The sequence below is a fragment of the Pipistrellus kuhlii genome, unplaced genomic scaffold (genome assembly GCF_014108245.1).
Source record: "Pipistrellus kuhlii isolate mPipKuh1 unplaced genomic scaffold, mPipKuh1.p scaffold_m20_p_9, whole genome shotgun sequence".
NCBI lineage: Eukaryota > Metazoa > Chordata > Mammalia > Chiroptera > Vespertilionidae > Pipistrellus > Pipistrellus kuhlii.
Genome location: NW_023425595.1, coordinates 26,588,518 through 26,615,199, shown reverse-complemented (window position 1 = coordinate 26,615,199; position 26,682 = coordinate 26,588,518). Strand labels below are relative to the sequence as shown.

At 51.1% G+C, this 26,682-nt stretch overlaps 1 protein-coding gene across 5 annotated transcripts in view; it reads right to left on the bottom strand.

The window, feature by feature from the left end:
* Positions 1-2,915: 2,915 nt before the first annotated feature.
* The window catches only part of GALNT18 (polypeptide N-acetylgalactosaminyltransferase 18), a 283,370-nt gene continuing 259,603 nt past the window's right edge, over positions 2,916-26,682 (bottom strand). For 2 of the 5 annotated variants that reach the window (XM_036426689.2, XM_036426685.2), the window contains 2 exons: positions 15,553-15,717; positions 2,916-3,348 (listed from right to left, as the gene is read on the bottom strand). In XM_036426689.2, the coding sequence (XP_036282582.1) occupies positions 3,202-3,348; positions 15,553-15,717 (312 nt within the window). In that variant the 3' untranslated portion in view covers positions 2,916-3,201. Of the gene's footprint in view, positions 3,349-5,382; positions 5,431-15,259; positions 15,453-15,552; positions 15,718-26,682 lie in introns of those variants that run through there. The other 3 variants (XM_045578125.1, XM_045578124.1, XM_036426687.2) reach the window with 2 other exon arrangements.

Below are 26,682 nucleotides of genomic sequence, written 5' to 3'. Positions count from 1 at the left end.
GACTGAGTCTGGGGCTGTGGTGGGCTGGGACTGGGGGGGGGGGTTGGGGCTGGGGCCTCCTCACCCTCCTGCCTGCCCCACACCCATCCAATGCCTCTGCTTTGGAGTCCCATGGCCATGGACTTCTGACCTTCATACCTCCAGCATATAGTGGAGCTTGGACTGGACACATAGTCTCCACTCCAAGGAGGTCAGGGCCCTCCAGGCCATCTCAGAGCCTTCCACCAGGGCCCGGGCAACTGGGCCCAGGCAGATGGTGAGTGGTATCCCAGGAGGGAGCTGCCACGTCTGGTTTAAACTGCCCCCAGGTTAACTTATGAGAGAGGGCGCCACTCTTGGGTTTTCTTCTGGGGTGATGTTGTTGGGAGTGGTTGATGTCGGGGTGTCCCTGATAAGAGAGCAGGATGGGTGGGATTTGCAAGGGTTGGGGGAAGGTGGTGATGGGTATAAAACAAAAGCCTCCAGGCAGGTGGAACAGACATGAGTGGGTGTTGTTAGTGCAGGTGGGGAGGGCTATGGATGTCGACAGGAAGGGGAAATGTGGGTGTCGGTTGGTATAAAGGTGTGGATATTGGTGACAGTGACTGGGCATCAGGATGTCAATGGATGAGATTATAATAGCTCAGACTTTAGAGCACCTATTATGCTCTGTTTTACATAAATGTACTCATCTCATTTTTATAACAATCCCACAAAAGATACACTATTAGTACCCCCATTTTTAAGGGGGGAATGGAGGCACAAAGAGGTTAAGTATCTGCTCAGGGTCATTCAGCTGGTAGATGGCAGGGATGAACAGGGCTGACTGGCTCCAGAGCCCATGCTCTTGGTTCTTCCGCTGGGATGTGGTGTGGCAGGCACGATGGGAGGTGGGTGGGCTGAGGATGAGGACACTCTGGATGGGGTGTGACGTCGAGGTGTGAACGGGTGGGGCAGTATGAATGGATGTTGCTGGGAATGAGGCCTGGGCCAGTACAGGAGGGAGGGCGTGTGTGCACTGGCTCAGGGCAGTGCTGGGCAGTCATTCCCAGGCATTAGCAGAGAAGCAGAATCACCTGGAGGGCTTGTTTATGGTTTGGGAGGTCCAGGTGGAGCTTGAGAAGTGTTTTCCTAATACCATCCCAGGTAACGCTGATGCTGGTGGCCTGGGGAACTGACTTGGGAGTGCTGGGACCGAAACACGTATGAGTGATGGCGAAGAACAGGAAGTGGTATTTGAGGGAGAGAGGAGGTGGGTAGAGTGAGACTAGAACTGAGAGTGACTTTAGAAGTATGGGATGTTGCAAAAACCGGTTTGGCTCAGTGGATAGAGCATCAGTCTGGGGACTGAAAGGTCCCAGGTTCGATTCTGGTCAAGGGCATGCACCTTGGTTGTGGGCACATCCCCAGTGGGCACATCTCTCTCGTCGATGTTTCTAACTCTCTATCCCTCTCTCTTCCTCTTTGTAAAAAATCAATAAAATATATTTGAAAAAAAGAAAAAAAGAAGAAGTAGTATGGGATGTTGCAGCTATAGGAAGAGTTCCACCGGTATGAGAGCAGGCATGACATGCTTAGGTAGGCAGAGGGTAAGAAAGGGATGCCTGTGGCAGTGGCCTGGGAAGCTCCTCCGGTCCCTCTGGGTGGATCTGGTGCTAGATGGGGTGCTCGATGTGCAAAGGTGGCGAGACAGGAGGCCCCTCTTCCCTTGGGGTCCCTTAGGTACAGGAGGTTTCTCTATGTTATCAGCTTTTCAGCTATAAATTACTAGTCTCTGCAGGGCCCAGAGAACTTGAGGGGGTGAATGGGGTTGAAACCTGTCAAGAAAGGGTTTCCTCTCCTAGTTCAGTCTAGTCTGTCACTCATCAGAGCTCTAGTATGAACTAAAGTGTAGGAGGTGGTGTTGGGGGGTTCAAACGAAACACAGGAACCCTCACCAGAGGACGGTCTCTTGGACCGGGACGAGAAACACTCAGGAGAAGCTGCTGGAGGGACAGAGGATTGGACAATAGGCTGCAAGAAAGACAGTCACCAGTTTCCCCAGGCTGAGCCTATGGGGGTGACCCTAACTGACTGAGCCATGCCCTGGGTTGAGTCGTGTCCTCCCACAAAGATGTGTCCTCAATCCCAGTGCCTCAGAATGGGACTGTATTTGAAAAATAGGGTTTTTATAGAGGCAATCCAGGGCAAATGAGGTCATTAGCATGGGCCCTTAGCCAACGTGACTGGTGTCCTTAAAAAAAGGAGAAAATTTGGACACAGAGACGAACAGAGGGAAGACGACCGAAGACACCGGAAGGAGATGGCCTTCTGCAGGCCCAGCAGCGCCTGAGCCACCAGGGCTTGTAGAGAATCTCCTCACAGCGCTCAGAAGGAACCAATGCTGTTCACACCTCGAACTCAGACTCCCGGTCTCCAGAACACTGAGAGAGTGTATGGTCCTTTGTTCCAGCAGCCTCGGAAGGGAGCGAATGCACCACAATTCACAGAAGGAGCCAATGGGATGGCACTAATGACTGGCAAAGGCATTTGCTGTGGGTGGTGTCACTGCTGAGGGGCTGAGCGGTGGACAGCCCTGGGAGGTGACAGAGGCGACCTCAGGAGAAAGGAGTGTACTGGAGTCCAGCAGATGGCCATGGGAGGACGCTCCAGGGGCCAGTGAGCACTCCTGCTTTCTCTGGGGACGAAGAACAGAAGCTAAATTCCAGACAAGATGTCCCCGCGCTCACAGTGGCCTCCTCACCACTCTGGGCCTCACGAAGGAACCTGGCGGCTCTCACCACACGCTCCTGCTGCTTGTGGGGCCCTCGGGCCTCCTTTCTCTGGGGCTCGGAGTCGGCAGGGCGAGCAGGGATGTTTCTGTGGCTGTGAGGACTCCAGGTTCAGAGGAGCCAGGCATGCATCTCCCCCAGGCAAAGAAGACTGCAAAAACCCCCTTTTCTTAATAATAGTATTTTATTGACAGTTATAAATATTTTCCATTTGTCCCCTATTTACAATTGCAAAATAGTTTATGATATTCACTACCTCCACCCACCATTCAGCATCTTTCTAGAAACTGCATGAAAATTGAATAGGAAATAGAAGCTTTTTAAGGGGGAGAGGGGCCCACCAACCTGGTTCCAGGACTTCCAACCACCCACAAGGACAGCAGACAACGTTGCACCAGGTGCTACACAGTAGCAAAGGGGCTGGCGGGCGGGCGGGGCGGGTCCCGGTGGGTCAGGACGCCAGGCTCCTCAGGACGTTGGTGATGCTCCAGTGCTGGCCCGAACACTTCTGCAGCACCAGCTGGAAGCCAAACTCTGAGTCGCTGTTCTCCTGCAGCTCCAGGCAGCGCTTGGACTTGAGGTTCTGGATGGCGCCTCCCTAGGAGCCAGGACGGAGAGTGGAGTCAGAGGGTGTACAGGCAACATGGGGAGGTCTGGGAGCCTGAGGCCTGGCAGCTGGTGCCGGCTGGGACTACGTGTGAGTCTAGATGTCTGGGATCCAATGAGGCTACGGGAGGTCTGGGGCCTGCATTCCCACGAAGCCTGGGGCTCCCATCTCTATGTTGGTCTTCTCCCTGAGAATGAACTTTTATGTAAGTGTAATTCTTCACACAGCCCTAGCTTTTCACTAGAACAGAGGTACCCCACCCCAATGTCCATCTGCACAGCAGGGGTACAGCATGCTGGGTTGCTCCTATCTGGGGGTCTAAGCCCTACTTCCCATAACCATAGACTGGGGCCCTGCTCTGAAATGCCTAGTTCCTTGGGACCACCCCATGATTGGCCTGAATTTCAGTATCACCAGACCTCCTGCTTTTAGGGTCTGTGCTCCCAACTGGACCTCTATCAGTGCTGGTCTCAACCAAGTTCAGGCTCCTGAATTCTGTCTATAAGGCCACTGGGCTCCCTCATCCCTGGATATACATGGTTTCCCCATGCTGCTGATGTTCTGGAATGTTCTGTAGTCATGCACACTCAGTTTATACCCCAAACACCCTGGGGCTTTGGCTATATGTTAGGGTGTCAGCATTTTGAGAATCTCTGAGTTATACTGAAAACATGCTCAGCTGGGCTTCGGCCTCCCAAATGAGTGGAATTGCTTGGGCTGGGTGGTAGTCCATGTAAGTGGGCCCCTTGTAGCTTAATGGTACTTGAGCATATGCTAAAACTCACCTTTTCCCCAGAACCATATGTTACTCATCTCAAACATAACCAGGCATCGTTATGGGAAAGCTGGGCATTCTCAGTATATGTCCCTCTCTCCCCAGCATCTCATTAGGCACCGATTCCTGACAATTCCACCTGCTTCAGGCCTCGTGACGGTCTCCTTATCTCTATCCTTTTATACTTGCCCTGATTCAGGCCACCATCTTCTCTCCCCTGACAACTGCATCAGCCTCCTCGCTGAGCCCCTTCCCACGTCAGGAGGCAGCGGATAGTGATCCTTTCAGATGCACATCTGGCCCAGAAGACAGAGCCCGGCTCTGTAGCGCATGCTCATGGCATGGTGCTGCGTCTCTCTCTGGCCTGGTCCCCCACAACTTGCACACTTTGAACTGCAGCGATACCAAACTCCGTGTAGTTTGCCAAACCCATTTACATTTTCTCAGGATTCCTAGACTTTGAACAAGCTGTGCCCTGTGCCTGGGGTCCTCTCCATGCTCTGCTTCAGGCAACGCCATACTCACTGAAGGCTCGGCGCCTGCTCCTACCTCCAGAGGCTTCTCACCTTCCACCCAACCCCGCCTCCTCCTCCTCCTCTCCAGTCCCCTGGCTGGAGCGGTATTCTCCATCTCCTGCTTTCTCCCGCTCAGCACTTACTGAAGTATAATAAATGTTCTTATTTACTTATCTTTCCCCCCACTGGACTAAAGGTTTTATCAATTTCTGTCTCTCAACATCCAGCAAAAAGCTTGAATGGAACATGACAGGTGATCATTAATCTGGCTGTCATGACTTATAGGTAAGAAAGGAATTGGTCACAGGACTGAGTGATCATTCTCAGGTTCACCCCGGGCGGGCCCTGGCAGGCCTGGCAACAGGGAGAGGGAGACTCTGAGCCCATCCCCCACTGCACTCAGGTCTATCCTAGTGAACTGTGAGTGAGGGAGAAGGAAGTCCTTTCTGGAAGTCATCCCCAGTCTGCCACCACCTCCCCCCTGGTAACAACTGATATTGCAAGAGCACATGGAGACTCAGTTCTCACACCTCCTAGAAAATGGGCAGTATCTGCCCCAGCTGAACAGACACTTCCCTGCTACCAACAACTGTACCTATAGCTGTACAACTAGTAGAAAGGTGTGCACCGCAGACAGGCACCCAGGTGCCTTCTGAAACATGATTTGTAAAAGCTCCAATCTGGAAACAACCCAAACCCCCATCTATAGGAGGGCGGATAGCAAACAGCAGTGACTCACATCAAGGAATACTATGCAGCGTCAAAAATGGACACACGGGCGCTCTGCTCAAGAGGGGTGAGTTTCACAAATATAACGTCAGCAAAGGAAACCAGGCTGAATATATACGTAATCCTACTTCTATAAACTTCCCAAGCAGGCAAAATAAAACCACAGTGTTCAAGTCAGGGTGGGGTTACCTTTGGGGTGGAGGGGGTGGCAAATGACAGGAAGCAAGAAGGGGGCTTCTGGGGTGCTGGTGGGGTGCTCTTTCTGACCAGGGTGGTGCTTGCATAGGGATTTGCTTGGTTTTAAATAATTGAGTATTTATTTTTGTACGTATATCTGCATGCTTCTGTGTGTATGTGTTGTTCTTCAGTTAAAAAAATTAAAACAAAATTCCAGCTCCTAGGAGAGACTTTGAGCAGAGAGGGTGAAGGAGGCGGGGAGTGAGAAGCCAGATGGTGAAGGGCTCAGGATCCGTGTTTGTGTGTGTGTGTGTGTGTGTGTGTGTGTGTGTGTGTGTAACTTTCTAAGATCTCGGGTATGGGAAATGGCCTTGCAGACAGCAGCAGTGAGTGAAGCATCTCCGCCCTGCCAGCACCTTCTCTGAGGAGAGCAATGACTCACTGCCTGCCCCTAGGATCACAGAGACATCAGAACAAAGGGGTAGCTGAAACAGCAGGGGCGGTGGGAGGTGCAGCCAGAGAGAAACCCACAAGGTCAGGCCCTGACAGGACAGGACCAGTGGCCATGAGACAGGGGCTCAGAAAGGACTCATGTGGGAAGAGTCCCCATGTGGGAAGAGACTTTGAAGCCGATCCTCTTGTTCTCAACTGCAACCTGAGTGGCTCTGTACTTGGGCCTCGGGCCCTTTAGCTCTGCATGTCCACCTGCAAGGACAGCCCCCAATCTAGCACTTTCTTTCCCCAGCAGCTCCTCCTAGGAGCATTCTTCTCCCGGTGAACTAAGATCCTGTCTCAGGGGCATCCAGAAAGGGGATCAAGAACACAGCGCAGGGTCCCGTACTTGGGTCAGCTCCTGCTTCTCCACCATTTCCCTCTGACAGGGGAGGGTGGGGCCCATGTCCCTCAGTTCCATGCTTTTCCATGTTGAGTTTTTTATGGAAGAATTTTGTATACTTTTCCAATCTGGTTGCCCTCCTTTTGTTTTGTGTCACTCAGAACTGACCACAGAGCACAGAACACCTCATTTCCACTGGACGATAAATAGGCTCTTGTAATAGAGCCAAGAAATGGGCACTGTTAGTGGCCACACCACAGTCCCGAACCATGAACCACGCTGGGACTGTGGAGGACAGCCTCAAGTTGTCCTCTCAGAGGCTGTGGTCCACCTTGAGGCCACATCCTGTCCCTCAAAGGCTGGATTTTTGGACACAGAGGCATCCCAGTGATATTTGCTCCAAACAAGGATAGCCCATGGCTCTGCCTGGCCCAGTTTCTATGGCTTCTGTGTAAAATCTCGCAGCCTTTAGGCTGAGCTCATCTGCTGCCCACCCACAGGCTGGGCCATGTGGCTGGTGCTTCTTGGCGAGACTGTATCCAGCTTCTCCTGACGCTCCAGCATCCGGCCAGCCCGGTGGTCCTACCCACTGCTGGGAGTGCAGTGCAGGCAGGGCTGGATGAAACCAGCCATTTCTCTTATTCACGATGGCTGCTGGGGGTTTGGCACTCCAGGGAGTGAGATGGAAAGGGGACAGTGCTAAACTTCTTTTCTGGTGGTCAGCTGTGTGGCCCTGGGCAGCCGCTCCACTCTTATGATTCCATTATCTCTAAAGTCAGATGATCACTTCTGTCCTGATTACTGGAGGATGAGCAGGACAGATGGGAAATCCCTTTATCAGCTACAAACAACAAACGGATATGAGGCTGTTCATAGAATCGGGTGAGGGCTCCAGAGAAAGTGCACAGCAAGCAGAGGGGGCCAGACCAAGTGCCCTTCCATTCCACTGGAGATTTTGACTGCCCAGCATGTCCTCAGGGGCTGGGCCAGCCCAGGCCTTGCCAACAGTGGGGCTGCTTCAGCAACCCCTGAACCACGGAAGCTTGGAGGAACTGGTCCCAGACAGGAGGCCACAGCCCCCTCCTTTCCCACCAGCCACTCAGGAGCATTCTGAGCTTTCTGCAGGGCTCTGTGCCAGGGCTGAGAGAGGAAGACAGGGGCAGTCTCTGAGAAGTAAAGTGTTCCTTCAGAGACTCAACTATGACATTTCCCAGGCCCTACCCTGGCCCAACCATGCCCTCGGCACCCTAGGGACAGGAAGTGGGGTGACCCTAGGGCAGAAACAGCCAGGGTGGCCTCTGGGAAGAATGTGGAAGAAATGGAGTGAGGCCAACAGCAGTGTGGGGTGTGGAGAAGCACAGCCTCTGTGAGAGTGTGTGGGGCTGCAGGGAGGGCAGGATGTGAGGCCAAAGAGAGATCCCTATCTGGAAGCTCCGAAAGGAGAATCTTCTACAATGGAGTAGTCAGGCCACCCTGGAGGTCCCAGTGAGCAGAGCCCAGGCATGCATCTTAGAAAGACATCTGGAATAGGGGGAGAAAGGCCAGGCCACCCCTTGGTACTAGAGCTAGCACTGGCCCCTGGCACTATCTCCCTCGTGTCTTTCTTCTCAGACCTTGGCCTCTCTCACTGAACAAACTCTGGGTTCTTGACTCTCTCTGGGCAAGTTCCATTCACTGTGATTGGAAAGGAGCTGTCCCTTCCTGGTGAGTTCAGCCCCCTTGGGAGCAGCCTGGTGTTGCTACCAAATGCACCTCTACATACAGGCTTTGCACCTGGGATAAAAGTAACAATAAGTTAACACTTACTTATCATATGCCCAGCACTGTATCCAATGCTTTGCATGCCCAATCTCATGTATTCCTCACAATAACCCTGAGAGACGGAAATGCTAATTATCACCATTTTATAGAATTGGAGACTTGCCCAGGATCATACAGTTAGGAAGTGGTAGAGTTAGGTGGGGATCTTGGGAGCCAGCCCCTTTTTCTGTTCCCCACCAGAATAACTGGCCAGCCCACCCACCATTTATTCTACTCCCTGCCTGTCTCAAGAGAGTGGACTAGACTGACAGCTGTTCATGCTCCAACACCTGGGGTCTTCTTGGCCAGAAAGGAAAATCACCTTGACCTCCAAGAGGCTCTGAAGAGCCAGTCTGATCTAGTTCTTTTGAAGACTCTCTGCAGAGACATGTTTCATCCATTCATCCATCCATCCATTCATCCATCTGATATTTAATGAATGCCTATTATGTGTCAGGAACATCAGTGACCAAACAAGAAATAATCCTTATCTTAGTGAAAACTATTCTAGGAGGAGGAGCTAACAATAAATTCTATAGTGTGTTAGAAGGTGATAGGCAGCACAAAAATGTAGAGCAGTGTGTGTACATGTTTGTACCCTCCTCAAATTCATGTTGAAGGCCTAATCCCCTATGCGATGATATCTGGAGGTGAGCATGGTACACTCATGAATGAAACACAAGAGGGATGACCTCTCTCTCTCTCTCTCTCTCTCTCTCTCTCTCTCTCTCTCTCTCTTTCTCTTTCATCTCCCCCTCCCCCCCCCTCCCCCCCGTCCCCACGAGGACATTGAGAAGGCTGCCACATGCAAACTGCAAAGAGGGTTCTCACCAGACACTGCATCTGCTGGTACCTTGACTTTGGACTTCCCAGCCTTCACAATAAATGTTTGTTGTTTAAGCCACCTAATCTATGGTCATTTTGTTATAGCAGCCTGAATGGACTAAGACAAGCAGGGCAAGAGGGTTTGGAAATCGTGGTGAGGCAGGCTCCAATGGTGAGAGGTGGTCAGAGTGAGCGTCACTGACAAGGTGAGACATGAGCAAGGCATGAAGGAGAGGAGTTAGCCCAGGGGATATCTGGGGAGAGTCCCAGAGCCCAGAGAAAAGCTCCCACACCAGCAGAGGCCTGGTGTGTTTGGAGAACAGCACTGAGGCTCAGAGTAGGCATGGGGGTAGACGTCCGAGATAAAGCCCCAGAGGTGAGTGTGGGGCAGGTTGTATGGGGCCTTAGAGCCACAGAATGGACTTTGGCATTTTACCTGGTGATGGGGCCAGCCACTGCAGAGTAGGGCTGACAGGTTACCCATGTCACTCTGCTGTGTTGAGCATTAAGCGTTAGAGGGAGGAAGGAATCGGGGACCTGTTAGCAGGCTCTTGTCCTCACACCCAAGGCCAGCCAGCAGCCTCTGGGCCAGACCCAGGGCTCTGAGGGCTGAGGCTTGATGCAGAATGCCCACCCACCCCCGCCCCCTGTGGAGGGTGCAGTCACTTGGTTTACTAGTCCAGTCATCTAAATTATTTGTGTAATACTTACAACTACAGGATCTGGAAACACATAATACTTTTAATTAAAGAATTTAAATAAGGGCAATTAAACCTGGCAGGAGAGATGCTGTGGCACACAGAGAGCTTAATTGGAAAAGGAACCAAATTAAATATGGAAACAGCATTAAAAAAAACCCTAAAGCTGAATGTACAGACTTAAGCCCAATGATAATCCCTAGAGCTGGGAGCCCAGCCCCCAGCCTAGTGCCTTCTCCTTCGGGGCCTCGCTGGAGTGGTGACTAGCATGGGCATGAGAGGCGGTAGGAGCGGAACCCAAGGACACGGGCCCCTGCTCCCAGCCCTGCCTCTGGGTCTCCCTGGCCATGACCCTGGCTAAGTGCTGGTCTGGGCTTCAGTCTTGTCCTTCGCAAAAGGAGCCAGATCCTGTCTCCACGTGGAGCACTGACCGTGTCCACAGCCTCATGCGAATCTATGGTCATACATCAGTCCCTGGGACTGAGGCATTGACCCCAGATTGCATGGCCATGCACTTCCTCCCTGCCTCAGTTTCCTCAAGCGTGTGTCTGTGGCAGCTCAGGGTGGAACAGCTAGTACCAGACTAAGCAACCTGGCTCCTCCTGGAGCTGTAGGCTGGGTAGAAGGGTTAGAAAGAGCTCTTAAAAGGCTTGTTAAACCATAGGTCACTGGGCTCCACTTTTCTGATCCAGTAGGTCTCCAACGAGGCTCCAAATGCATTTCTTTAAATTTCCCAGTGCTGGTGGGGGTGGTGCTGGTCCGGGGACTAGAGGGGACCTCAAACACTTTCACCTTGTCTCGGGAAAGGGCTGGGCCCAGCTGGTCATTGGCACTGGCCTCCCTGAGGAGCAGCATTTGCAGCGTCTGCCCTGAGCTCGTGCCGGTCTCACTGTTGTGATCGCCAGGAGGTCGTGTGCGGACTGCATCCTGTATGCTCTGTTTATTTCAGAGCTCCCCTTCCACTCTCCTTTCTAATTAATTTTCCGTGGGCAAGTGGCCAGGCGAGGCTTTGGCTTTCAGCACAGTGGGCACGGGTGTTTCCAGGTTAAGCCGTTTATAATCAGTAATTAAATACTTGAAAGCATAGGTGGGATGTTAGTGCTGGTCACAGACACCTGAGATGAAGCCATTTTGGAGGGGAAATGAATAGCCAATGCTGCATTGACTCAATAAGCTCTTTGGTGTTTGTCTTTCTTCTAGGAGACCTGGTGCCCGAGGGAGATGGGAGATGGGCCTGGGGTTCGTGGTGAAGCTCCAGTGGACTGTGGATGGCACAATGGCAGTGTCAAGTGTGAATGGAAAAGCGAGGCGGGGGTGGGGTGGAGTGGAGGGATGAAGACAGCAGGACCGCAGAGGGAGTGTGCTAAGGTGGCGGGTCCAGCCAGTTCAGGTGCACCTGTGACATGGCTTGGCAGGGAGACCCAGCCCGGAACTGCCATAGCTGCCATCCACTGGCTTTCCAGAGGTGAGACCAAGGCAGTATGGGCCCCACATTTGACAGAATTCCCAGATTTGACCTTGGAAAAATTATTCAATTCTTCTGTGCCTCAGTTTCCTCATCTGTAGAATAAGGATAATTAAAGTACCTAATGACATTATCATGGGGATCAAGTAATCTTTATAAGTCAGTTACAAGTTGGTCCGAAGGTTGTGGGTTATTGTTAAGCTGATTAATATAAGTCAGTTACAATAGTACCAGGCACATAGTAAGCATCATATGACTGCTTGATAAATACATTTCCAAACCTCCTCGAGGTCTGCGTGGTGGGGATCTGAGCCATCGCACTTGGTCCTGGCCCCTCATCTCTGTGGGGTGAGCAGGGGGAAAGAGGGAGTGCTGACTGCCATCTGCTAACGATAACTAAGAAAACAGTCAAGGCCTGAACAGAGCTTCGCCAGTCCCCAAACTAGAGTTCCAGATTTGCCCCTTTATGTGACATGGAAATCAAAAGCTGTTTTATTCCAAAGCCACAGTGAAATACCCGACTAGAGTCTTTCTGCTCAGCACAAAAGGTCCTCAAAGTTTGTTACAGTAGAGGGAGAAGTGCACATTGGCCCTGTGACTTTGAGCACCCCACTTAGTGGCAGTGGGAATCACTACCACTTACAAGTGTTTTCTGTAGGAACTAGGGGATTTCCAACTGAGCAGGGCGCTTTGACTTTTACATTGAAATGTCCTTGAAGTACAGTTGCACTGCTTTTTGTTTGTCTGTGTTTTTATTTTTATTTATTTTTATTTTCAGCATGCATGCAAGGAGGACCATCGAAGGATTTTGTTCATCGTTTGGTCTCCCACAAACCTAGCTCCTAGCACATGAAAGGCCTCTAATTAATATTTGTGAATTGTTAAATCGGGGACTCCTTCCTTCGATCGATAGCACACTGGATGTCTGCTCTGTCTCAGGCTTCTCGGGAGGGACTGGAGGTCCTGAAAGTGTAAGACAGCCCTGACCTTCCGTCTACTGGCTGACAGAAGACAGGGGCAGGGAGCAAAATAACAATTCCATAAAGTGGGGTAAACATGACCCTCACACAAGAAGCTCAGCTCATTTCCAAATGCGTGCTGCTTTTCACTAAAGCAGGCCCGGTGGGGCTTAGTAAAGGTGGAAAAGCCCTTCTCAGGACTGCTGTCTAACTTCAGCTTAGAATGACAGCATTTCAGGGGTGGCAGGCCCTTACAGCCATCTAATCCAGCTCCATTTAGAGCTGTATAACCTCAAATGGCCTGCCCAGTGTTCTCTCTTCTCTGAATGACCAACCTCATGTCAGGACAACTCTGACTCTGAGGAAGCTGTCCTGGGGTGGCCTTGGATTAATAAGCCCCCTTCACAACTCCCTTCACTTACCCCATCACTACTTCCAATAGACTTACAATGACTCTCCAAGTCCTCCCAACAGCTGCCTGGCTCCAGGCCCCCATGCCAACCAGTCACCTCTTCTCTCACGAGGAGAATGGAACAGTCCCTTAGCCTGCTTGCCTGTCTGCAGCCCCTTTTCTTCAACTCCATGTGTACTCTGCTGCCAGAGGGACTCAGACCCCATCACCACAATCCATTGCTTAAGAACCTCCCTTAGTTTCTCCATTTCTCCTTCTCCCTTTGCTTTTAAGGTGAAGTCTAAACTTCTTAGCATGGCAACTGATGACCACCATTGTCTGCTCAAACTAACTCTTAAGTCTCATCTCTCTTATGCCCCATTGAAAACTCTAAATTCCACCCACACCAAACCCGATTTCTATTTCTCAAGTCTGCTCTACTTTTTCTTGCCTCTGCCCAGGTGAAGCCTCTGCTTGGAATGTTCTTCTCTCTTTCTACACCTGGGAACTGTCCCACAACTTTCAAGATCCAGATCAAACAAGCCTCGAATGTTTCCTGAGTTCTGTCAGCCTGGGGTCCCAGAACACCCTCCGCCTCCTTTCTGCTCTCATCACCCAGTGTGGTGTGTGTCTACATGCCCATGATCTCCTCCAGGGCAGGGGCCCTGTTTGACTCACATCTGCATCCCTGTTGCCCAGACCCCTGAGCTTCATAAATGTTTGATGAATGACTGAAGGAAAGAATGTTTATTATTGGAAAATTGCTCCTCAGAGCTGTGTGTGTCTGTGTTGCCAAGAGATGTTTTCGTCAAACCTGGTTTCTCGGTGTCAGAATCGAGCGCCGTCCCTATTCATCCCGAAGCATTGGAAATTCCGAAGGGCTTCCCAGGGTTAGAGGGAAGGCATTAAACAGAAAGTCGGGGTATGAGATGGAACACTAAGATATGCAAATGCCTCTCTTCTTTGTAGGCCAACGGGGGAGAATTGCACTAGATTATTTTGAAATTAATTCAGCCTGAGTGTCTGGGGAGTTTAAATGCAGCCCCCAGGGGAGTAAGTAATGTAGACGGTGCAACGGGAAAGGAGATTTAAAATGCACAACTAAAAGCTCCTTTCAGCCCAACTTCTGCACCGGAAAATTCTAGTTGGTAGGATCCCCATGAAATGTGCAAAGATTTAAAAACCTGTTGCAAGAAAACATGTCTAAGCACATGGCTTTAGTTATTTAAGAGTCTCCCAACATCCTCTGGCCTTGTCAAGAGCAGCTCTTAAGCACGGTGGCCTTGGGGATAGATTCCAGGTTGCTTGATAAATATTGATGATTTTGCCTTAAACAAAGATTTCACAAATGTTAATTTCAAAATATCAAGTAAGAGTAGCTCTCTGGATTTGCAAATAGGAATTTAAAAGTATCATTTTCAAACAGTTTCATTAGGAGAAGGATCAAAGCTGTGACTGCCAAAGCATTTTGGGAATTTCAATTAGACACCTAAGTGGCCGAGGACTGCCCTGTCCCCATGTGCCAACATGGCCTGCTTTGTTGCTCAGTGTGTCCCTTCAAACAGGAATCGTGCGGGGCTCCCTGTTCAGTGCCATGTGCTGAGATGAGGGAAGGAAGGAGCTGGATTTTGGAGGGTCTGTTTCGAGGACACCCATTGTTTTGTTCCTTTCTCTGTCCCAATCACAGATGGAGAGATGAGATGAGGGTTAGAGAGGGGCACCAAGGCATTCAGATCTGCACAGATGAGCTGAGCCATCCAGTCCACAATCTTGGAGCATATGTGGGAAGGCCGGCTGTCTGTGAGGGCTGAAAAGGAGGCAGATGGGCCTGCCTGGGGGGCTGGAATATTGAAGCAGCCTGGGGTCAGATCCAGCCTGTCCGCTAGAACTCCAGCTCGGCCGCACCTGGGCTGTGTGATCTTGGCCAGGTGACTTAATCTCTGTCACCTTTAAGATCGAGTCTCCATGCTTATCACCATCAAACTTCATGAGGCTGCACACAGAGAGGCCGGGCCATACAGATGGAGCTCTATTTTCCTGATGATTCCAGAGCCCCTGGGAGGAGCAAGGCCTCTGAAGGGGCCAGGGAGCTTATTTTATTATATTATAGTTCAAGAACCTTTGTATCCGGGTGACACAAAGTCCCTGAGTGGCAGGTGCTGGCTGGGCCATGACCTCTAGGACAACTCCAGGAAATCCTGGTACCTCTCTGCTGCCTCTTCGCCAGTGAGTCAAAGTAGACTGAGCTTTTCAAAATGTCCCAAGACACTGCCCTGTGTGGTTACCTCATCCCCTGAAATGATCCCTACTGGGAGGAAGGCAGAGGGGTCAGAGATCAGAATGGATCCAGCACTGTCTACACTTGGGAGGCTGGGGCTTCATGTCCGGAGAAGGAGCTTATGTAGAAGAAATTCAAGGGTTTAAAGTCAAGAAAACCCAAGTTAAATCTCAGCCCTACTTAAAAAAAAAAAAAATATATATATATATATATATATATATATATATATAAATATATAAATAATATATTTTATTGATTTTTTTATAGAGAGGAAGAGAGAGGGAAAGTCAGAAACATTGATGAGAGAGAATCATCGACCAGCTGCCACCTGCCCCCCCCTACTGGTGATGTGCCTGCAACCAAGGTACATGCCCTCGACTGGAATCCAACCTGGAACCTTTCAGTCTGCAGGCCGACGCTCTATCCACTGAGCCAAACCGGTTTGGGCTCAGCCCTACTCTTACTGTGGGACTTGGTTCAGGTGACTCCCAACTCTGAGCCTGCTTCCTTACATCGACAAATTAAATAAAATTGTAATAAAACAGCAACAATGACAATATAATAACAACAACCCAATGAGCTAATGTTTGTGAAACCCCTGGCATACAGTAAGCGCTCAATAAATCCCGAGAGTTGCCTGGAGCCTCCCTCTAGCCACAGCGTCCCTCTCCTCCCAGGCCCTCCTTGGCTCCTGGGCCCCTCCCCATTCTCTTTGTTGTGCCTCCTCCTGGGGGCTCTGGGCTGTTACCTGAGAGAACTGCCAGTGAAGCTTCATCCTCTTGGCTTTGGCGTAGCTGCACTCGATGAGCCGCGGCCGGCTGTTGACGTCCACCAGGCACCGGTTGTCGTCATCGTCAACCGTGGGGCTCAGGACGCCCACGTGGATCTGCTGCCCGCTCGTGTAGTACACGTTCTGGGGGTGGGGGGGAAGGAGGTTACATGCTGACGACCGGAGAGGTGGGGAGAGTTAGCTAGGTGTCTCCTCAAGCATCTAGCAAAGGGATTGCAATCCAGTGGCCTTCATATATTTTCTATTGCAATGGACTAGAAGACATCCTTTCACATGACGACCCAGTACAACATCTGGTCCACATGTGCAACTGAAACACGGTTTTTCAAGAAATGAAACTTAGCCTCCTTACGTGCCAATGCTTTCTATTTTATTCTTCCACTGAAAAGCATTGGTCAAAACCTTTTAAACTGATTTCACCACCCACCATTTAAAAAATACTTCTTGAATCCATTATTTACAGGCTTGCTGACTTCCTCCCTCCATAAATACTTTATGCAAGATACTGTGCGTGGCCAGTAGCTAGACAGCAGGAAACCTAGAAACTCTTAGGGGGTTCAGGGTCTCGGGGAGATAGGAGATATACAACTGGTAACTTCCATCCATCCTAGGACTGTGCACAGCAGGGGTTGGCAAACTTTTTCTTAAAGGGCCAGATGGCAAATACTTTTGGCCTTGCAGGAGTATGGAGAGGTCCCCAGGACCAGCCCCAGGTTCGATGATTCACTGACTCAGGACATTGCACATGGCTGTACTCACGACTATGATTTATCACAGTGAAAGAATACAAATCAAATCAGTGAAGGGAAAGGGCACATGGGGTGAAGTCTGGGGAAACCAGGTCTAAACTTCTAAGGTCCTCTCCCGGAGGTCACACAGATCATGCAGAATTCCCCCAGCAAGGAGCTGAGACAGCCCGCATGAAGTGCTCTTACAGATCAAGCACCCAGGGTTTTTTGGGGGGGCTCTTCACATAGACAGCCTCCACCTGGTATGTATGCAAGTTCTGGACTTCTAGAAGGAAAGCAGGTATTTAGCATAAACCATACGGTTTATACAACCAGTGTAGGCACTGTGAGCTGCTCTTAGCCGAGTGGGAATGGTGGGAACCCTCCGGAAATCCAAGTTCCTGGATGCCAATCAAGGGCCAGCCTTGTAAGAGTAAGAAGTGGGCTTCGCCTGAGCATCCTGACACCATCCCTGTGGATTTCCGGTTGACCATCAAGAACAGTTGATGAGCTGCTGTGCCTTCCAGGTGATTGGAGTTGCTGGAGAATTTAACTGATAAGATTTAGGAAATTAAACAGATGCAGTTAAGCATCTCACCCAATCATCGATCCAACAACAAACAGCCTCCAACGTGGTCCCGAGAATTGAGACCAGAAAGCTATGACCCCTGTCCTGGAAGACCTATGGCCACATTAGGGAAACTAACATATCAGGAAATAACGGCCCCAGTCACACTAATATAAGAACTGTCTCTTCTTTCTTCCACTCGCCTACCCCGACTCTTGCTATGAGGAGAGCAGAAACAAAAACTCGGCACCTCCAGAACTTTCCCTGAGTGTGCAAAAGTGGGTGGGTGCGGGGGCAGGGAGCGCCTCAGCCTTCTGCCTGGGCTTCCTCCCAAAGATGCACAGCTATTTCTGTCCTTGGGTTGAATGCACCATGCTCTCTCCTCAGGACACAGTGTAGCTCTGAATCAGCTGGTGTGCCAGGATCCAGGTTTCCTGAGGCTCAGGAGCAAGGCAAGGACAATCAGGGCACTAGTCACTAACGCCCTGTCCTCCACCCCTGTCCTTCGGGCCTGGCTCTGGTCTCCAGGGCAGGCTCCCCAGACACAGCGGCCGCCCAGGTAATAGCTGAGATCAGTTCTACCCACTTAGCGGCTCTGCAGTGCTTAGGGAGATGCCTGAGTAAGTGTGCACTTACTACCGGTACGGCTGTTATTGGAGCTGTTTATTGCTCCAGCGTCTGGGAAAATCATAACAGAGACAGACAGCTGTTATTTAAAAAGCCAACCACGAAGTGCATCCTGAGCAGTACAACCTGGAAACCAGAGGATCACAGAGTGAATAGGCAGAGGATTCGCTCAGGGCATCACCGGGACACCTCAGGCACCCAGCCGGCGGTGGACTGAATCTCACACAAAAGAGGGGAAACTGTTCAGCGCAGATGCCCCACATTAGCCCCCTCAGGCCCAGCAGGCGCTGCTGTGTTTTTGGAGCCTGGAAGGTGGTGCCGGGAAGAAACGATTCAGAACTGTGGTTGTCAATGGGGGTCTGGGGGAAGTTTTGCCAGTTAGGGATATCTGACAATGTCTGCAAACGTTTTTGGCTGTCCTGGTGGGGGCGGGGGCCGGTTGCTACTGGCATCGAGTGGGTGGAGGCCAGAGCTGCTGCTCAACATCCTACGATGCGCAGATGGGCCCTCACCGCCAAGAACGACCAAGACTGAAGTGTCAACAGTGCTGAACTTGAGAAGCCCTGCCTTCCACCGCTAACAATAAAAGCAGAAACACTTTTAGTTCCTACTATGAGTCAGATATAACACAAAGTTTGTGCTTTATCCCAGGGAATACAAAGAACTACTCCAGGAGATAGGTGCTACTGCTATCCCCGTCCTGTAGGGGAGGACACTGAGGCACAGCAGAAGAAAAGAACCTGTCCAAGGTCACACAGGTGGAGAACAAGAGCAGAGATTCAAACGTGGCAATGTAACTCCGGAGCCACGCGTGACCTCTCACCTCACTCGCCTCCCTCCCTCGGCTCATTCCGGGTCTAGCCGGCAGGCTGGTGTGAAAGAGACTGGGAGGCTGGCTTGGAAGCTTCCCTGAGATCCATTTGAGCCATGAGGGGCCGGCACTGAGGCAGCAGCAGTGGCCGGAGGGGACTTTTACTAAAAGGCCCATAACACACGGTGGTACGGTGATATGTAGTGCTAAGAGTAGCATCCTTCCTGTAACTCACGGCAGAGGCTGGAGGGCAGGGTGTTACCCAGTCTGTGGATATTTTACAACCCCCTGTGCAGGAAAATGACATACCCAACCACACAGCTCCCCCTCCAGTGCCAATGATTGATTCAGCGCCTTCTCCACACAGCCCATACTGCTTGGCAGGGCGACAAACCCCAGCTCTGCCTTTCATTCTGACGCTCACAAGAGAAAGAGAAAAATCACAGGCAAAGTGAAAGAACAAACATCCAGAGGCCCTTTCCTCTCTCTCAGGCCGAAGGCAGAGGGGATGACTAATAGCTAAGCAGGACAGCCAGCCGGGAGCCCACAGTGGGCTCCCTACCCCTCTACATCAATGCACACTTCTGCCCTCGGGGCCTCAGAGCCAAGGCCAGGCACGGACCCTGGAGGGGGGGGCTGGGGGGGTGTTGAGGTCCCTCAGCATCCCTCCTCCTTCTGGCAGAGACTCTCCCCTCACATGTATCCAACATCACCTCACTGCCAGGCTCAGCCACTGGAGAATGCAAGGACGTGGAAGTTGGAAACAGGAAGTTAAAGCCATTCATCTGAGTGTTTACAAACTCCCTCGGTGGAGTATAAACTAACGAAGGTTTACTAAGCCTTAATGCTCCCTCCTGGGCAAAGGCCTCTTGTTTTAGACAGCACTTTTCACATTATGCAGCGGAAGTGGAAAACCAGCCGTGTGAAGGAGACTTAGGGAGGAATGTAGAGGCCACACCTAAAACCCCCCGAGTCTCAAGCCTCCCTCTCACTGTGAGGGGACAGCTGGGTCCTCCATCTATTTTTATGACTTTGATGAGGGTGGCCAACAGGTTGGGAAGCACCAATGTTTAGGACAATGGTTCTCAAAATTTGGCCTCTATCACCTGGGGACTTGTTAGAAATGTACATTTTGCACCGGTTCCTATAGACCTGCCAAATCAAAAACTCTGAGAGTCCAGGGATCCGTGCTTTAACAGGCCCTCCGGGTAAGCCTGGCAGAGGTGGCTGGTCCAGGAGAAAGGTGGCCTGCTGGAGTAGAGAGCGTGGGCTTCCGGGTCAGGTGGGTCTCCATCCTCACTTCCCGGCTGAGAGCCAAGCTGGGCCTTGGTTTCCTGGTCTGTAAGGAGCAGCGAGGACTGAAATACTGACTGCTGCTAGCCTGGCCACAGGAGCTGCAGGGCCAGCACAAGGCAGCAGGGACAGAGGTGCTCACAGGAAGGCAAAGAAGACCCCGAGGGGAGGTTCAGCGTGGGAGATTGGGCCCGGTCCCAGGTATGACTAGCAATGTTTCCAGTCCCAGTATCCACCTGGTTCTATGGTCAGAAATAGCAGGCAGGGTGACGGCATGGTGTGTGTGTGTGTGTGTGTGTGTGTGTGTGTGTGTGGGCGCGCACACGCAAGCGAGTGGTGGTGGGGGGTGGACAAGCATAGCTTTGCTTATTAAATCTCATTAGTGTGGTGGCTGTGACACATATTATGTGCCAGCAGTGGGTTCTTCGTCCTCCTTACCAAGAATGAGCTACTGCAGGCCCCCTGCATTCAGGACGGGCTGATTTAGGGGCTTAGTTTCTGGTCATTGACTCCTGAACACAGAGGTTAACTATCATGCTGAGGGCCAAAGGGCACTGATGATAAATCAGGAATGAAGGGGAGTTATTTCCCAAATGATCCATGCTCACTGACCACAGAACCAGGTGGATACAGGGACTGGAAACATTGCTAAACCTTCTGCTTGCTGTGACTATGAAGGAGCAGAAAAGTGGAACCAGGCCCTACCTCAGCGCTCCCCACATATGAGCCCGTTTCCCTGGTGTGGGAATAGACAAGGCTAAGCACCAGGCTTGGGAGAGAGGTTTATAACTGGCACTCAGCCCATGGTCAGTGGCGGATCCAGCTTAATTCAGCAAACACTCCTTTGTGCCCTCCAGGGTGCAGCCGGAGCTGGACACTGGGGAGCAGAGAGGAGCCAGACATGCCTCCTGGAGGAGCTCTCAGCGTGGTGGGAGACAGGCCTGCAGAAGGTGAGGGACCAGCCTCAGGGCCAGGCTTAGAGCAGACTATGGGGGTGGAAAGACGGATGAAGAGTTTGGATAGCACCCTTTGGAAACAGGAGCTGTGACTTCAGTTGTGACTGTTCCTCCTCTCAGTAGCACATCTGAGAGGTTCTCAGTCTTTTGAGTCAAAAGCATGTAAGGGTCTTGGAAAGTCTAACTTTTGTTTAAGGGCCCCTGGAAATGTCTAGGTTTTGTTTACAAGGTAAGGAAATACCTCGCTCACTCACATACCAGTGTGCTTTCTTCAGTGGGGGAAAGCTAGTGAGGCTGGGGCTCACATAGTCTTGGTAAGCCCCGAGAGAGGGTGAGTATGGAAACCTTAGCCAGCATTTGGGTATAAGAGGATGAGAACTGCAGAGAAAGCTCTAGTTATGGGGAGATAACATGGTTCAGGATACGAGCAAGTGCCCTGGCCTGGGATCACTGGCTGAGCCCTATTTTTCTGCAACCTCTGTGTCTCTCTCTAGGGGGCAGTGCTTTCTAACTGCCCCCACCTGGGCCTTAGCTCTCATCCTGGCTCTGTTGCAGCATCTGCCCCTCCCCGCACCCATTCCACCAGCTCTTTGCACTCTGAAAGATCAACCTGGCTGCCCGACATTGGGGCTTGTCTTGGTAGCTCTCTCCAGCAGAGCCCTCTGACAAGCCAAGGCTATTCCAGAGAGACCTGTGCCACCAAGGGAGGTCGCAGAAAAGGCCCAATCCTGGTGATGGCCAAGGTGGTGGGTCAGGCCCCAGCCGCTGAGAACTGACCTCATCACGGGGAAGAAGGTGTGCACCGATGGGTGCTGCTGTCAGACAAGATGAGAGGGTGCAGACCAGGGCCTGGGGCAGGTGCTGTGAGGTCATTGCACTTGGCCTTTAATATTTAACAATGCCCATTACTTCGCAGGATGGCTCTGACCAAGAGTGGGCCCCAAACAGTTTGTATTCTGTGACTTTACACGCCCATTGGTGAGAGTGGGGCTATAAGAGGCCAAGGCTCTCTCCTCCCATGAATTTTTAACATGAAATCAAGAGAGACAGAGACGAGGCCGCTCTGCAGCTCAGCCATGTTCAGCTGGACAAGATCCATGAGCTTTCGTGCAGAGGCAGCTGAAGCTGACCCCTCCTGCCTGCACCAGCCAACCCTCCCTTGGAGTCTCCAAAAGGTATTGCCCCAGGTTTCCTCTTTGTTTTTTAGCATAAGTTCCCACATTTATTTTAGTTCTTCTGGTTGTCAACCCCTCTCCTGAAATGACACATTCATTTCTGTTCCCTGGTTCATTGGGAACGTATCTTCAAGAAACCTCACACACCCACTGTCTGCCACTGGCTCCCCTTCGGGCCCCTATTTTGGAAGGTGCTGCTTGGAGCCCTTCAGAGCTGCCTGCTTGTTTGCTGCCAGCTGGGTCTATGCCCTAGCACACAGCGAAGACCGAGCCTAGCAAGTGCAGGGAGGAAAACATGCTCTGACATCCCTCTTTTCCAAACACAACAGGCTGCCAAGCCGGCATCGATGTGACAGCTAGTGAGGGCTCCCTGACTGATCTGAGAGATTGATCCACTGCCCGTCCCAGGAGGCCCTTCTGAGCTCCCCTCCTGACTGAGCTATTGCGCGTCCCACATCTCCTCTCCACTAGTGTGTGACTTGGCACTTGTGTCTTTAACTGTGATGTGTGAGTGGGAGAGACAGATGTCATTTCCGATCAGAAGCTCTGAGAGCTCTCATGTGATTGACTGTCGGGCTGGAAGTGTCCCAGATGGGGACTGTGCCTTTGGGCCCAGAAAAAAGAGGAGACACAAGGCTGAAGCTGGACCATCTGACCACGAAGAATGAACAAGACATAAGCTTGACTTGTTCTAAGCCACTGTGACTTGGGGATCATCAGTCTGAGGCTTAGGCTCTAAGCTGATGATGAAGAAATCGATTCTAGAGGAGGAGTGGTGCCAAGCCTCACACTGTGGGACATGGATGTTGGGGATAGAAACTCGGTGCTGTGGAACCATCTCTGAACGCCGGAAAGGTGGTGACCTCTGTTATGCAGGAGCAAAACCATTGGCAAAGCTGTTGCCTGCAGTAACTCCGTAGGCTGAAAGCATGGCAAATGAGCTGTGCTTTCGATGACGAGCATGCCTTTGGGACTGTCGCCTGCTTTGACAAGGCGCTGCAAGAGGAGGATAAGGTGGGGAAACACTTGGGCGCGTCACGTGACTCAGAAGTGTTTGTTGCTATAAGCCACTTGGATTTTGAGGTCGTCTGTTACTGGAGCATATTGGAGCCTAAACCAATCGACCATTTAGCTCTGCTCCCTCACCAAATAATCCACAAAATAGAACCACAAAACGGGATGCATGCTCTTAAGGAAAAGTATGAGGGAAATGGGAACTACAGGCCAAGGGGACTTGACCTCGTGGGGGCAGAGGGAAGGGGGTTGATTCAAGAGACTGACTCTGGATCTAAATTGCCTAATTCAAGTCCCCACCCTCAGTCATTTGCTGTGTGACTAGGGACAGCTACTTGGCCATTCATGCTCTCAATGTTCTCCTCTATGAAAGCAGGATACAATGATGGTCCCTACCTCATAGGGTTGTCAGGGAATCATACAAACTTAGTGGTGGTTAGTGTTAGCTTAGTAATGTTCTTTTAACACTGGTCACTGTCCACTAGGCTCCAAGTTCCAGAGGGGAGGGACCATGCTTGTCTTGCTCACTGTTGTATATACTATATAACCCACTGTTTCATGCAAACATATACTCACAATGTATTGGTTGATTAAGTGAATGTGTGAACAAGCTATACCAGGGACACTGAACTTCAGCTCAGAAGCCCATCCAAGCTCCCTCCCTGGTACCTGTTTCATACCTCTTACTCTAAGACTCCTTCTCTCTGCCCCAGGTTTGGGCCAGTATTTTCGGCACCACCTTTCCAGGGAGCCCCAGGGATTAACAGCTTGGATAGAACAGGATCCCTCTCTGCTTTACAAGATTCTTAATATTTACCTTCAGGACACAGTCTGTGCCAGGTCTAGCCCCGTGAGCAATGAGGAGGCTCAGTGTCTTGCTGGCACATTACAATTGTTATTCTGCACTGAATTAAGAAGAGCTTAGCCTGGCTGGTGTGGCTTATAGCTGAGCGTCAACCCATGAACCAAGAGGTCACCTGTTTGATTTCCTGTCAGGGCACATGTTGGGGTTTTGGGCTCAATCCCCAGTAGGAGGAGTGCTGGAGGCAGCTGATTGATGTTTCTCTCACATTAATGTTTCTCTCTCTCTATCCTCTTTATGGATGTTATGGACTCAGAGCAATGCCATATGGCTGCGCTGTGACAGAGAAAGTGCTAGAAAACTAAAGGACATTCTTTTTAGGGATTCCTTTTCTTGCCATATCACAAGGTAGGTGCTCAATAAATATGTTTGGGTGACTAAATGAATGAATGAGCGAGTAAATGAAATAATACAGTGTGAATGTAATAGGGCATTATGATAGATTATAAAAATGGTCCCAGAGTTCCCCGTCTTTGCATGCAAACCACTTTGCAATGTAATTACTCGTTTCAAAGGACCTACTTTCTGTCCTCTGAGTCTGGGCTTGACCAGGTGACTTACTTTGGTCAATGGCAACATTTCCATAGCAAATGCGACACAGCAGAGACCTGGAAAGCACTCACGCAGTAGTAGTGGCCCTTTTTTGCTGCCCTTAGAAACCCCGTTCACACCATCATGGGAAGCAGCCTGGGTGAGCCTGTCAGCTGATGAAGTCCAGAAGTTCCCTCACTGCAGCTGACAGCCAACCTCCGGAAGCCTCTCAACGCTGACCGGCAGCGGCTACCGATGCCCAAGCCAGCCCAGCTGAGACTGGCAGAGGAAGGGCCAGCCCAGATTGCTGACCTATAGACTCTTGAGCTAAATAAATGGATGTGTCGTAAGTCACTGTATGTTTAGGATAGCTCAGCATGTAGCAAACGTGTACAGTTGCAGGTGGTTCATGTCACAGGTATGTTTGTAAAGTATAACGTTCAGGGTGTAGGTACTCAGAAAATTGCTACAACCTTTCCCCACACCCCCATCCTAATTGAAGAAAATAACATAAATAATTATAATAATGATAATATTTCCCATATAATGAGCTATTACTAAATGTCAGGGAGGCTAAATGCTTTATAAATACACTTACTTAATCCTCAAAATAACCCTAAATAAGTGTGTGTGTGTGTGGGGGGGTAATATGATCTGCCTCTTTAGATGAGGAAACAGAGTTAGACAGAGGTAAATGAATGGGGAGCAAGTGGCAGAGCTGGGAACTGAACTCAGGTCATCTGGTTCCAAACCCAGCTCTCAACCACTACAGTACCTCGCTTCTTACCAAAGAAAGAAAGGATCCCTCCCCTTCTCCCTGCGCCCCCACTCCTGAAGAGCTCTTCCCACTCTGCCTTTACCCCACACATCCTGTGTTTCCTTTAAGGTCCAGGTGCAGCACCTCCTCCAGGAAGGCCGCCCTGACTTCTCAAAGTCACCGTGACCCAGCTTCTCTTCTCTTTGGCAGCAGGGACTCTGTTCCCTTCCCCTGGCAGGGTGGAGCTTCCAGAGCCCTGGGGATCGTGGGCTGAATGCAGTGGGGCGCGATGGGGAAGCAGTTCAATGGTGAGGACACAAGGAGCTTTGGAAGTGGTTGCTTTGTCCTGAGCACAAAAGCTGGGAAGCGCAGGTGACTGCAATGGCTGCGGTACAAAGATAAGTGGTTCCTCCAACCGGATTCCACCACCTCTTTTCTCCCAACCTCCCAGTTCCCATGGGCCCCGCTTGTGTACATAACATCTCCGAACTCCTGGTATGCTTTGCTCTTTCCCTGGCTCATTTTCCCTTGCTTGCCCTCTCTGATGAGCCTTCCTTTGAGTCTTCCGAAACTGCCCACCAAACTCACAGTATCTTTCAAGGACAGCCCTTTCTCACCAAAAGGGACTCCTATCCCCGCCGAAATGGCTCTTCCTGGAGGACACTGCCACTTTTGTGTGCCTTGAATCTGCTGACTCAGCCATCGGGGACACAAATTGGAGCTGACACTCTCCTCTCCGTGTTGCACCCCTACTTCATTCACCTCAGCTCCTCCATCCCCGTATACAAATACCTTCTCCTTAAGCCTCAGATGTCAGACACCACTGCCCTCTGCCCGCTCTGTTCTTCTCACCCAGTGTGTCCCAGCCACCCTGCCACATCCAGCAAGGTCTTCGGCATCAGGCTCAGAGTGTCCTCTACATCCCACTGGACAATACTTCAGGGTCGCAGACAATAAATGACCTAACCTGCACCGTGGCTTCTATGCCAGGGAGGGACACTGTAGCCACCCACATGCAGGCCCCAGCTCTTAGTGCCTGGAACTGCTGGGCCCCTGCAGTCCCACCCTTCATTCCCTACTTTTACCCAACAACCTATGAACCTTGCCTGCTCAATCCCTCACTTCCCAAATGCCTGCTCATCAGAAAGGCCTTTGGAATAACAACCTTTTCTTCCTTTCCTCCCACACTTTCACCTCCCTCTGGCACTTCCATGTCCCCAGAAAGGCTGCACCCAAATTCCTTCAACTACTCCTTGCCAGTTCCTTCAAGTCTGTAATTCCTAGTCTTTCTGTGTTCGACATCTGTAAACTTCACCTCTGCAGCCTCGTTGGCTTTCCCCACACCCGTTCCCTGCATTGCTCACCAGGAACATCAGGAAACTGGGCAAGTTAGACCCACCACAAACTCCTGTCTCCAGCTCTTTCTGGCCCCTCTACACCCCCTCTCTTCAGCCCGCACAGCCTCTGCAGAAGTCCATTCCCCTCGGTGGGTTCCTAAAGCTTCTCTCCTCAGACATAACACATCCCTCAGGATCTACTTGCAAGGCAGCCTGGGAACCAGTTCCTCCCGAACCTCTCTCCACCCAGGCCTCAGAGGCAGAAGGTCCCACTGGGCTTGGACCACATTCTCTCCTGTCCTTGCCCATTCGTTTTCACCCCCAGACTATCACTTCATTCTCTCCAGACCTCCTTCTCTACTGACTTCTTTCTCTCAGCTTTAAAACATGTGGAATGGGAGGGGGATGGAGAGGAGTCTACACTCACTG